General features: G+C 41.6%; 1 protein-coding gene across 1 annotated transcript in view; it reads left to right on the top strand.

Annotated features, from left to right (window-relative positions):
- LOC138853650 (homeotic protein antennapedia-like) overlaps positions 1-12,740 on the top strand; it is an 82,440-nt gene extending 69,700 nt beyond the window's left edge. Inside the window, 1 exon segment of the mRNA XM_070091654.1 lies at positions 12,589-12,740. Coding sequence (XP_069947755.1) covers positions 12,589-12,740 — 152 coding nt within the window.
- Positions 12,741-12,954: the final 214 nt, after the last annotated feature.

Genomic DNA, 12,954 nt, shown 5'->3' with positions numbered 1-12,954 from the left:
ACTAGTACTATAGTGCTATAACTAGTACTATAGTGCTATAACTAGTACTATAGTACTATAACTAGTACTATAGTACTATAACTAGTACTATAGTGCTATAACAAGTACTATAGTGCTATAACAAGTACTATAGTGCTATAACAAGTACTATAGTGCTATAACTAGTACTATAGTGCTATAACTAGTACTATAACTAGTAATATAGTGCTACAACTAGTACTATAGTGCTATAACTAGTACTATAGTGCTATAACTAGTAACAGCCTAGTTGATCAGGCCCTGATCCACCGGGAGGCCTGGTCATGGACCGGGCCGCGGGGGCGTTGATCCCCGGAATAACCTCCAGGTATAGTGTTGTAATTAGTACTTTAGTACTATAACTAAAATACTATAGTACTATAACACTTGTACTATTAATACTTTTTTTTTACTAATTATTATAATAGAGGGGAAGCGTTAAATCCGGTAGGGTTCATACAGATCCTGGGAAACAGACAATCATGCTTACACTCTGTCTGACTTTTTTGGGTTATCCCAGGTTCTCTACACATATGCTGCTGTGTATGATAATTCTATGTAACTGTATTTGTGTATACCTGAATAAACTTACTTACTTACTTACTTATTCCGAGGAAAGTGAGGATAGTTCCAGATTGTGGAATTAAGCACTTTCACCAACTTAAGTGCTTTCTCTCTACCCTGCGCAGGACGCGTTAAGAAGCGAGTTTTAAGTCAGTTTACAAGTTTTACTCTGAGTTTTAATAAGCCAATAAAAAAATAGGGTGGCGATTTCACTGTATAATAACTAATAAATATTTATGATTGATAATTCTTACATCGATATTACTATTGTTGCTGCTGCATCTAACCACTTTGATATTACACCCATTTGAAGTATTAATACTAATAGCATATTGCCTTTTTTATAATAGTCTTAATGATTAATAATAATGATAATAAAGATAATGGCAACACTAAATACTTGTCGGTATTTATTACCAAGGTTTATACCACTAAATATTGTATATATTGTTAATTTACCTGTAACTAGCACTTATTCCAATATTAATGTTAATTTAAGTATTAATGCTGACACCAATGCTAGTATCACGAATACTAGAATTAACAATGGCAATATCCTTAATTTCTAAAATGAGTTCTAAAAATAGCAGAAACACTAACGAAGGTGTTAGTACTAGCAGTTTACTAGTAAACATACCACCTTCATAAGTGCCTTGATGCCAGTGAAGGGCTCTTGATCTAAGGGCTTGGTGCTGGCTTCCCCCTTCAGTGGATCAAACCCGACTACCTTCCATTTCCCAGGTTATTGTATTTTATGTTGGTATTGTATATTCATGAATGGGTTTAACACCCATCCATGAATATGAAGTTATATAGTAGGGATAATTTCCTTGACACAAACATTCATTAAAACTACATCTCTTAAATCACAAGAGCAAGACTTTATTGACAATCACATTATTATTATTATTATTATTATTATTATTATTATTATTATTATTATTGTTTCCCTACGGGTTGTGCAAAACCTGGTAAATGGGAGACAATGAAGTCCCATCCGAGGAAGAGGAGTCAAGAGTCGTTCACACGCATTCAGGGGTCCCTCTTGAAAGGCATAAAACCAGGTTCGTACAGCAGTATATTCTCGAAAGGTAGGCCAAGAATTTTTAAAGGTGTTTCGCATATAAACATTTCTTCAAGTTTTTCAAATTTTCAGTATATCGACCTTTGCGAGACTGTGGTTAGCCTTCCCTATCACAGAATTATCTACGCTGATCTACTAAACGGCTACTCGAAATCGAAGGTAAGTATTGCTTCTGCATGGGAAGTCTTTCTACCCCAACAATTATACGTACTCAAAACTGTTATCGTTGAACGCTTCTTTTTCTTGTTAGTCTTCTAATGAAAAAATATATTCTGAAAGATGAGTTATCTTTCCAAAGACTTTAAAAACTATTATTATTATTGGGGAGCGCTAAACTTGTAGGATTATACAGCGCACGTGGGGATGGCAGGTATTCGGGCTCAATTCAGGGAACCGGAGCACAGATCCAATTCTCTAGATCAAGAGTCCTTCACCAGCGTCAAGGAGCCTCCCTAGAGGGGCTTAAAAAAAAAAAAACAGTTTTCACCCTCGCAACTACTTGATGACCACTGAAGTTGTTGTATTAAAAACGTGATTCCTATTCAGTCTTAGTGCTTCCCTACGACGACGTTCATAATAATAATAATAATAATAATAATAATAATAATAATAATAATAATAAAATAATAATCAACAAAGATATTACATGAAAATGTTCTTTAGTAATACTGCTCCACTCTTCTAAAAAGATGACTCTTTAAAAAGCATTACAAATATTTAGACAATTCAGGATCACCCATTATTTAAGTCGAGGATATCTTCATGGAAGTCACATTCGCCGTCCCCAGATATGACTTATGAAAGCGAGTCATATAGGAATATGAGGGAGCTCGTTCTGGTCTGAGTTGAAGAGACAGTAGTTGAAATTCCACTGTAATGGCAGTCTCTCCGTGCCGTTTTTGAGACGATTATGATAATGGGAGGAGTAATTTGAGAGGGAGAGGGCCCACTGGTACGCAGTTTTGATGACTGGTCAGCAGTAATTATTCTTGTGTTGCATGCAGGAGTGCTTATGAAGCCTGGTGTACTCTGGACTCTGTGTGTATGTATATATAAATGACTTTGTGTGAGATTTTTTACATTTGTGTGAAAAGTGTGTTTACGTGTGAGATTACCTTTCAGTAATTACGGAGGAAGAAGTATACTCGTTATTTTAACGTTGAACTCACCGACTGGTGAGAAAATTCGAGTCTCGGCTCCAAGCTCCACTTCTCAACCACTCATGACAGTCGCATCCTGTTATTGGCCTCATACTATCATAACTACCATACTACTCGTAAAAATATGTATGGCATCTGCTTCTTCCAGTTTGTCATCAAGACCATTCCACTTTTATTTTGGTCACATTTATGGGGAAATGTTACTTTGTAAGGCTCACAGAGTGCCTGGGAAATAGGAGGTAATCAAGTTTGATACGAGTAATGTAAGGGTAGCTGCAGTTCCTTGTATCAAGTAGCCATCATAATCACCAGGGCATCCTATATTTCCCTTCCTTTAAGGATTCTACTTCCTAACCACATTTAGACTGAAGTACTTTCTGACATCAGTATAACATGTGCGTAATTAACTTCCATTTATTCTCCTTTGTTCCCGGTCCTTTCAGTCCGTCTTTTTCTGTCCTATCGAGTCCCCAGAGTATGCCTCCCTGTTTTTCGTCTCTTCGTGTTTTAAGGGTTATTTCCTCGAGTCTTTCCTTGTAGGTTATTCATCTCAGCGCTTGGACTAGTCTTTAGGATTTTGACATGTTTTCTTCATGCTGGTGTTGCTCATTCTTAGCTAGGTCTGAGAAGGAACATAGAGTCCATAAGCACTTTATTTTTTTTTTTTAGGAACTTTAAAGAAACTTATTCACTGCCGTGGATATTCGACTGTCATGCTCCTCTGATGATTTTGTTAGTGTATGCTCACACAGGTCGATTTCCTTAACTGTAATCTGCAGCCTCTGACACCCCCAACCCCAGTCAGTATTCCGTATCCTACCCCCCTCCTCTCTCTCTCTCTCTCTCTCTCTCTCTCTCTCTCTCTCTCTCCCTACGCTCCAAATACCTTTTCCATGCGTTTACCCAAAATTGATGTTATGCTAATGGAAGAGTAGCTGACTTTCTTCTGTTTATTTGATGAATCTATTCGTACTACATATACATGCAGATTGTGTGGCTTTAACAAGCTTATAATTCCGGTAAAGGGTTACACATATATACACATTCTAATTTTTTTCATGCTGTATATAGCTTGTAATCTCATTATTTTTCTTATTTTCACTAAGTAATAAGGGGAAAGGGGAGGGAGAGAGAGATAAAGAGTAAGGAGTGGAGGGGGGGTTCTGAGTTTGGCTAGAAAATGATTTCGACAAACTTGGTAGAGGACGTTCTCAAAGGAATTCTTCACTCTGGCGACGTTTCGCTCAGGACTGAGCTATATCTAGTCATGACCTGATGAAGCTCAACACAAAGAAACATCGTCAAACTCTCTACGACAGACTGAAAACTAAAGGTTCAAATTACGCCCGCTTCAATGAATCTAAAGATCGTGTGATAGAAGGTTCGTATTGTCGAGGACAATGTTATCACAGGAGAACCTGTGTTTGTAGGGCGAGGCAGGGCAGTGAAAAACGATAATTGGGAAAGAATGGCAGATACAGAAAGAAAATGGGATTGGAACAGCAGGAACAAAAGGAAACTGGGCTTAATGACAAAAACAAAAGGAAAAAGAATGTGAAGAAGCATAGAGAGAGAGAGAGAGAGAGAGAGAGAGAGAGAGAGAGAGAGAGAGAGAGAGAGAGAGAGAGAGAGAGAGAGAGAGAGAGAGAGAGAGAGAGAGAGAGCGGACCTCTTTGCTGAACACTTTGCTACCAAAATGCAAGTTCCTGATCCAGCAAGGGACCCTCCTTGGCTAGCTGCAAGAACTGTGTCAAAACTGTCAGTGGTGACAATAAGGCAGGAGGAGGTGCATTTCCTTCTTAAATCACTTGACCAAGAAAAGGCTGTGGGCCCAGACAAGTTGAGCCCAAGATTGTTGAGAAGATGTGCAGACCAGCTAGCAGCACCTCTAACTCGCATCTTTCAGCACTGCCTAGTACAGTGTAAATGGCCCTCTCCATGGAAAGAGGCAAATGTAGTCCCTGTTCACAAAAAGAAGAGCAGAGCAGAAATCAGCAACTACAGACCAGTGTCACTCCTGTCAATCACTGGTAAGATCCTTGAGACAATAATCTCAAGACAAATGACAGATTTTTTTGACTACCACTCACTACTTTGTGATCGTCAATATGGCTTCAGGAAAGGTTACTCTGCTGCTGATCTGTTGTTAAACCTCTCCACTAAGTGGCACCAGTCACTGGATGAATCCAAAGTCAGCTGTGTGGTAGCACTGGACATTGCTGGCGCTTTCGACCGGGTGTGGCACCAGGGCCTCTTAGCAAAACTTCAAGCACTGGGAATTGCAGGCTCTACGCTATGTCTCCTCAGTGATTACCTTCATGGTAGATCTCTAAGTGTAGTCCTCAATGGAACGGAATCAGCAAGGCATCCTATTGGGGCAAGCGTTCCACAAGGAAGTGTGCTGGGTCCACTGTTATGGAATGTCTACTTCAACGACCTTCTTCATCTCATCCCAGAATCACATGCATATGCAGACGACTGTACACTGACATTCACTTATCCAAGAGAAGAAATGCCAGCTGCTCTAAGCTACATCAATCACCAGCTGAGAGCTATATCAGCTTGGGGAAATAGATGGCAAGTAACATTTGCACCTGAAAAAACGCAAATGATGTTCGTCTCTAGGCACCATGATGGTAATGCTGGCGCAGTAGTAAGGATGAATGGGACGATGTTGGCACCTGGAGAAGAAGTTGATATCCTTGGGGTGAAATTTGACTCCAAACTAACCATGAAGAACCATGTTGTAAATCTTGCAAACAAGGCAGCCAGGAAGCTTACAGCACTTCGCCGTATCTCGCATCTGCTTGACAGTAGGGGTTGCAAGATCCTGTACGAGGCACAAGTACGCTCACACCTTGAGTATGCTCCACTTTCTTGGTTTGCCTGCCCCCCCTCTCATCTGCGACTGCTTGACAGAGTAGAGAACAGAGCAAGACGTCTCATCTCTCGCCTGGACCCATCCTGGATAGATCTGTCATTTCAGCAGAGCCTTCAACATAGGAGGGATGTGGGTGGCCTTACTGTTATGTACAAGGCCAATATTGTCAAAATACCACACTTGGATCCACTTCGAGGACAGCGTGAAACAAGCTTTTATGCCACAAGACGGGCAGAAAGCAGCAACTTCACTCTGGCTGTACCCTTCTCCAGAACATCACTCCATCTGAGATCATACATACCCAGGATGACTCGAGTATGGAACACATTCGTACAGCATAATGATGTCAACGAGATAACGTCAGTTGATCAAATGAAAATGCTGGCCCACAGATGGCTCCAACTTCATCCTGTTCCCTACTTGTATGTCTCATAACAAAAATGCTTTCAAATGAGCTGATGTAGGTAACAGCTCTTAGCTTGCCAATAAAGTTAGGAATCCTTAACCTGTAAATAGCTGTCAATAAAGCTAGGGATCCTTAACCTTGTCAAACCCTGTGTAAAAAAAAAAAAAAAAAAAAAAAAAAAAAAAAAAAAAAGAGAGAGAGAAAGAAAGAATAGGTGACGGGATGTAAGAGGAAGATGAGCGGGAGAGAGGGGAAATGCAGGAAGGGGAAAGGAAGGTTGGCTAGAGGAGGAAGGGGAGGGAGAGGGTCTATGCTATGAAATATAAGCCTTATCGCTACTGAGTCTTGCGTTCGACGGTTCAAAATGGCGACGTATTATTGAAATTTTCTCGCTGGAAAAATATCCTGACAAGCTGATATTTCAAGCGGGCTCTTATTGAAAGGAAACGTCGGGAATTACGAAAATATTTTCCCTTGGTAAAGAATCGCACGAATTATTTACTGACAGTCTGACGGTCTTCCAGCACTTTCACTTTCTCTTTTGATAACTTTCATTCATTCTCTCTCTCTCTCTCTCTCTCTCTCTCTCTCTCTCTCTCTCTCTCTCTCTCCCTCTCTCTCTCTCTCTCACGAAACAAAAGCATATAATCTCTATTTTACGACAGACATTAATAAGTCTTCTCGAAAGAAAATATGTGAAGAAAATATCAGCTATTTCGACATTCTTAAGGAGAGCTCTTAATGAAAGTTGCTTCCGTCTTGGAGATAAAATGTCGTAAGTTCTAGAGTCAGGTCATTAAGAGAAGAGGTCTTAACTTCTAGATCCATGTGCTTGGAAGGATGAGCCTTAACCCCTTGAGCCTAGTCCTTGAGCGAAGGGAGTGGGGAGTTCTTAATACCTGGAGTCACGACCTTGAAATCTATGGAATCTATGGATCTATTGGAATCAGTTCCTTGGAAGAAGGAAAGGATTTAATTCCTTGAGCCCTGTCTTGCAAGGAAGAAAGCCATGTATTTGTGAGATGTCGAACTCGTCTCAACTCCAAGAGCCAGGATCCTGCGAGGAGGGGGATAGGAAGCCTTCATGTGTAGAGAGAACCCTTGACTAGTAAAGGAAGTCGTCACCTCTGGATCAGATCCTTGGGAGGAAAAGACGATTTCACGGCTAGAGTAATCCTCGGGAGAAAGATGAAGAGAATAGAGGGGAAAGAGCGTGAACTTGTGTATTAAGTCTAGAGTCAAACTGATGTTGAATGCTGAATAACTATTCCTGTGTGTGTGTGTGTGTACTCACCTCACCTAGTTGAGGTTGCGGGGGTCGAGTCCGAGCTCCTGGCTCCCGTGTGTGTACTCACCTAGTTGTACTCACCTAGTTGAGGTTGCGGGGGTCGAGTCCGAGCTCCTGGCCCCGCCTCTTCACTGATCGCTACTAGGTCACTCTCCCCGAGCCGTGAGCTTTATCATACCTCTGCTTAAAGCTATGTATGGATCCTGCCTCCACTACATCGCTTCCCAAACTATTCCACTTACTGACTACTCTGTGGCTGAAGAAATACTTCCTAACATCCCTGTGATTCATCTGTGTCTTTAGCTTCCAACTGTGTCCCCTTGTTACTGTGTCCAATCTCTGGAACATCCTGTCTTTGTCCACCTTGTCAATTCCCCTCAGTATTTTGTATGTCGTTATCATGTCCCCCCTATCTCTCCTGTCCTCCAGTGTCGTCAGGTTGATTTCCCTTAACCTCTCCTCGTAGGACATACCTCTTAGCTCTGGGACTAGTCTTGTTGCAAACCTTTGCACTTTCTCTAGTTTCTTTACGTGCTTGGCTAGGTGTGGGTTCCAAACTGGTGCCGCATACTCCAATATGGGCCTAACGTATACGGTGTACAGGGTCCTGAACGATTCCTTATTAAGATGTCGGAATGCTGTTCTGAGGTTTGCTAGGCGCCCATATGCTGCAGCAGTTATTTGGTTGATGTGCGCTTCAGGAGATGTGCCTGGTGTTATACTCACCCCAAGATCTTTTTCCTTGAGTGAGGTTTGTAGTCTCTGACCCCCTAGACTGTACTCCGTCTGCGGCCTTCTTTGCCCTTCCCCAATCTTCATGACTTTGCACTTGGTGGGATTGAACTCCAGGAGCCAATTGCTGGACCAGGTCTGCAGCCTGTCCAGATCCCTTTGTAGTTCTGCCTGGTCTTCGATCGAGTGTATTCTTCTCATCAACTTCACGTCATCTGCAAACAGGGACACCTCAGAGTCTATTCCTTCCGTCATGTCGTTCACAAATACCAGAAACAGCACTGGTCCTAGGACTGACCCCTGCGGGACCCCGCTGGTCACAGGTGCCCACTCTGACACCTCGCCACGTACCATGACTCGCTGCTGTCTTCCTGACAAGTATTCCCTGATCCATTGTGTGTGTGTGTGTGTGTGTGTGTGTGTGTGTGTGTGTGTGTGTGTGTGTGTGTGTGTGTGTGTGTGTGTGTGTGTGTGTGTGTGTGTGTGTGTGTGCGTGCGTGCGTGCGTGCGTGCGTGCGCGCGCGTACTTATTTATGTTGGTGTACTAATTAAAATAGCCGGTTTCTGCTCAATAAGATACTTGAATACCTGGGTCTATTTGCTATTTGGAGTGTTTCTGAGGATCAATGTGCTAGCGGTATCAGGTGACAACTACTGCCTGTCCGAACTATGGGCTAGCATTCACCAGTGGGCAGAATGAAATAGGTGCTTACTACTAAGTGTTCTTCAGGTGTACCGGACTTTAACATCAGTTAAAACCCCAGCATCATTTTCAAACTCATTAAATTATTAATGTCAAAAGACTCCCCTGGAAGTCCCCAGAGATTGCAACAGACACCGCAGAAATTATAAAAAACAATAACAAAGATTAAAGGCATATCATGTGAGCAAGCTGTTTAAATGTGTTCCACAGTCATCTGCATGTCACAAGATACACAGAGAGGAGGGAAGGGAGGCAGTAGCACCTGCAAGTAGGTAGGTATTTGAGAGATATACGTGCATCATTCCCATATTAAAACATTTCATCTCAAAATGATGATTCTCATTGAAGGCGAAGGAAAGCCAAACACTCACGTCCTGCCCAACCTTGTATAACTTGCTACTAGCTTCTAAGGCTCGCAATGACAGCCACTCGTCAACGATGTGTCTGTGAATATGACCAGTGAGGTAACTATATGGCAAAAGTCTGTTAAAGCAAGGGCTCGCTATAGCCTTTGCTGTGGCATCTGCCTTTCAGGTCCCGAGACACCAACATGGCTTGACCACCAACACAACTGCATCAATATGTACTAAGAAGCCAGATGACACACTTAAAGAAAATGGACAGAGATTCATTCACTTAGGACTCCTTCATTGAAGAGTTTCGGTCTTTGGACCTTAACAACTTCAAATATATATATTTGAAAGGCTCAGGATCGAAGGACTGCAACGTCTTCAGTGAAGGTGTCCAATGTGAATGTAATCATATCCATTTCCCCCATCAGGAGCTGAACATCCTTGTGCTGCATGTGGAGGGGACCTTACCCCCCTCCTTCCTCCTCCGATTCATTGGCCCCCAGGGTGGACAAAAGCATACCTGGCCAGGGTAGACACTGGCAACCTAAGTACACAATGAATCGAGAATCAACTAATCTAGTTGCCTGGACAAAACTAGCATGGACTGCGTGGAGCTCGGCAGTGAACACAGAGGACTCTCTTTTTCTCACACTAATTTTCCTATTTTATGAGCGAGTTTATAAGTAAAGTTAGATCAGCAAGTTAATTATTCTATCATTGATAGGTTACTCTGGCGTACTTAATTTCTAATTTTATCGTGACTGCTTTAAAACGAGCATAAACCTCTTTGTGTACACCAGCTATTCTGCTGAGTAATTTGTTCTAGTATATTTAAGCAGTGAAGCCGCGGTCTGAGACTTCTAATCGTTTTTAAAAATAAAATGAACATATATATCACGACTTTGGTTTTTCTGTTCCTCTTATGCTTAAGATCCCCAAAAGAAAGTTATATACCATACGAAGACTATGATAGTAAGTGATAGGTGTAGCATAATGGGTTATGTGCCTGAGCCATTCAAGGAGGTAGAGAGGCATGGATAGATGCCTGACGCTGGTGAAGGGCTCTTGGTCAAACCTGATTGCTGTCCAGATAATAATAATATAAATAAATGCCAGAGGTATACATATGAAAGAAAGGCATAAATACATTAGAAATAAATAAGATGCTGGAAATATATTTTAAAAGACAACTCTAAAAGTAAAAACAATGCATGCAATTCTATGAACATTTTCTTAGGTGTTTTGTTCCCCATGGGAGGAAAGTATCGTAATAAAATATCCCACCTGCTGCGAGTCTTTATTTCACAGTTTGATGATCCTGCTGTAACTACTCCTTATACCAAAAACAGGGAGACCATTATATTAGTGAAATTAATTAGGCGTAGAGAGTACCAGCCTTGCAGGGGTCAGTAAGCCAGCCTACCTGCCTTCCTGCATTACTGCTTCTCTGCCTGTCCCCATCCCTTCCCCTTCCCTTCTCTCTCTCTCTCTCTCTCTCTCTCTCTCTCTCTCTCTCTCTCTCTCTCTCTATCGTCTCTTCCACTGCTCGCTGATATATGGAAAATCAAGACATTAAGTAAAACAAATGAATACCCAGGCAAGCATACTCCATCTTTCTCAGATCCCCAGATAAATTCACCGTGTTTTTTCACAGCTTCCTCCGATCTTGGGATCTTATTGCCTCTCAGTGGCCTTGCTATTTCCATTTGTCTTATAGGCACGAAATGGTTCCTTCTCTCTCTATCTCTCTCTCTTTGAAAATACATAAGATAAATAAAGCCACCCTAGAGAGAACGAAGAGATATAATGAGAGAAATATGAAACCAGAAATGCAAAGAAATCTGGGAAAGTAATCAAATAAAGGACTCAGGTGTATGTCAAAAAAAAAAAATGCTAAAGAGTTTAATAATCTTAAAAGAAAATGACGAAAACTGCAGGTCTCGACATCGTCAACGTAAGTGAAAGTCTAGTATCCCGTCTGCCTGTTTTCCAGCCAGTGAGAGATAGTAGACGCAATGGCTGAGAGGAAAGACTCAGGTTCTGGGGAACTGATTGAAGGATTCAGGTGCCAGGAGAAGAGAGAAAAGTTCCCAGGGGCGGAGATTAGCACCCTGATCAGAGATTAGAACCCCCCGGGTACCTGGGGCAAAGCGAAGGACTGAAATCCCCGGAGCAGAGTGAGGAACATACCTAAATTGGGTAGAAAACTCTGGGATCTCATCAGAGGTATATATATAATATATATATATATATATATATATATATATATATATATATATATATATATATATATATATATATATATATAAATCGCCTGTATACTGTACTGTTTAGATATAGAGATCATCATTTTTATTTTAAGTACACAGTGGTGTTCATTACGAAGAAATGATTTAGAACCCACGCTCATGATCTCCTCGCCAGCATGATCTAACCTCGGAGAACCCACGCTTATGCTCTTTTCGACAGTAGTAGCCAACTTAGGAGAACCCATGCTTATTATGCTCTAATAAACATGATCTGGCCAGGAGAACTCACACTTATTATGCCCTCCCTTACCAGCATGCTCTTTAGAAGTTAGCATTGAGAATAAGATAAAACTGGCGTTTTAAAATGAGAGGTTGATACAGAGGAAACATCATTGTCTCCCTCAACACTTTCAAGTCTTCAGTGAGGCGCCAGCATTTTCGTACGTTCGAGAAGTCATCATTATCTGGCACTGATTGATATATACATATATATATATATATATATATATATATATATATATATATATATATACATATATATATATATATATATATGAATTTACGTTACCCTGACTTATTTCACAATAATAAATATTAAATTTTTGCATTAATTTAGATAGAGAGAAATTAACTCGCTGTTATGCTTGATCAAACCACAGCCTGTTGGAGGACAGGTTCCTTTAATAGAGTGAAAGCGGGTAAGGCGTAAATGAAAGGTCTATTACCTACTTGGTGTCTACCTGGAAGGTATTCCGGGTCACTTATACATGCTTAATAATAATAATAATAATAATAATAATAATAATAATAACAAACGGGGATATTAACATTGATTATATCAACGTCCAAAGAAAACATCCGTCGGGTATCGAGAAAAAATCCTTTGGTAATGGGGAAAACATCTTTCGGATATATTTCATATTATCGAAAAAGGGACTCCTAATAGTAAAAGTAAAATGTTCTCTGCTAAAGAAAAACAGAGAGAGAGAGAGAGAGAGAGAGGAAATTCCTTGGCTTCTACGGCGAATCAAAGGTTTGGAGGAACAAAGAGGTCTGCCAGGCATGATCCTCTTGGCTTCAAAACTTGTGCACACACACATTCAAGAGAGAAAGATGAGTTACTGCAGAGCCAGAGTGTCGTTCATTTAAGGTCTGGCTTGTTCAATGTGCTTCTCCTGCATGGCCAAGCTGGTGCTGCAGCATGGCCAGGCGGGTGCTGTAGCATGCCCAGGTGGGTGCTGCAGCATGGCCAAGATGGTGCTGCAGCATGGCCAAGATGGTGCTGCAGCATGGCCAGGCTAGTGCTGCAGTGTACCCAGGCTGATGATGCATGGCCAAGCTGGTGCTGCAGCATGGCCAGGCGAGTGCTGTAGCATGCCCAGGCGGGTGCTGCAGCATGGGCAGGCTAGTGCTGCAGCATGGCTAGGCGGGTGCTGTAGCATGCCCAGGCGGGTGCTGCAGCATGGCCAGGCTAGTGCTGCAGTATGGCCAAGCTAGTGCTGCAGTGTACCCAGGC

Source organism: Cherax quadricarinatus, chromosome 36, assembly GCF_038502225.1.
Source record: "Cherax quadricarinatus isolate ZL_2023a chromosome 36, ASM3850222v1, whole genome shotgun sequence".
NCBI lineage: Eukaryota > Metazoa > Arthropoda > Malacostraca > Decapoda > Parastacidae > Cherax > Cherax quadricarinatus.
Note: the sequence above shows the minus strand (reverse complement) of the source record. Positions and strands in the feature narration are given on the sequence as shown.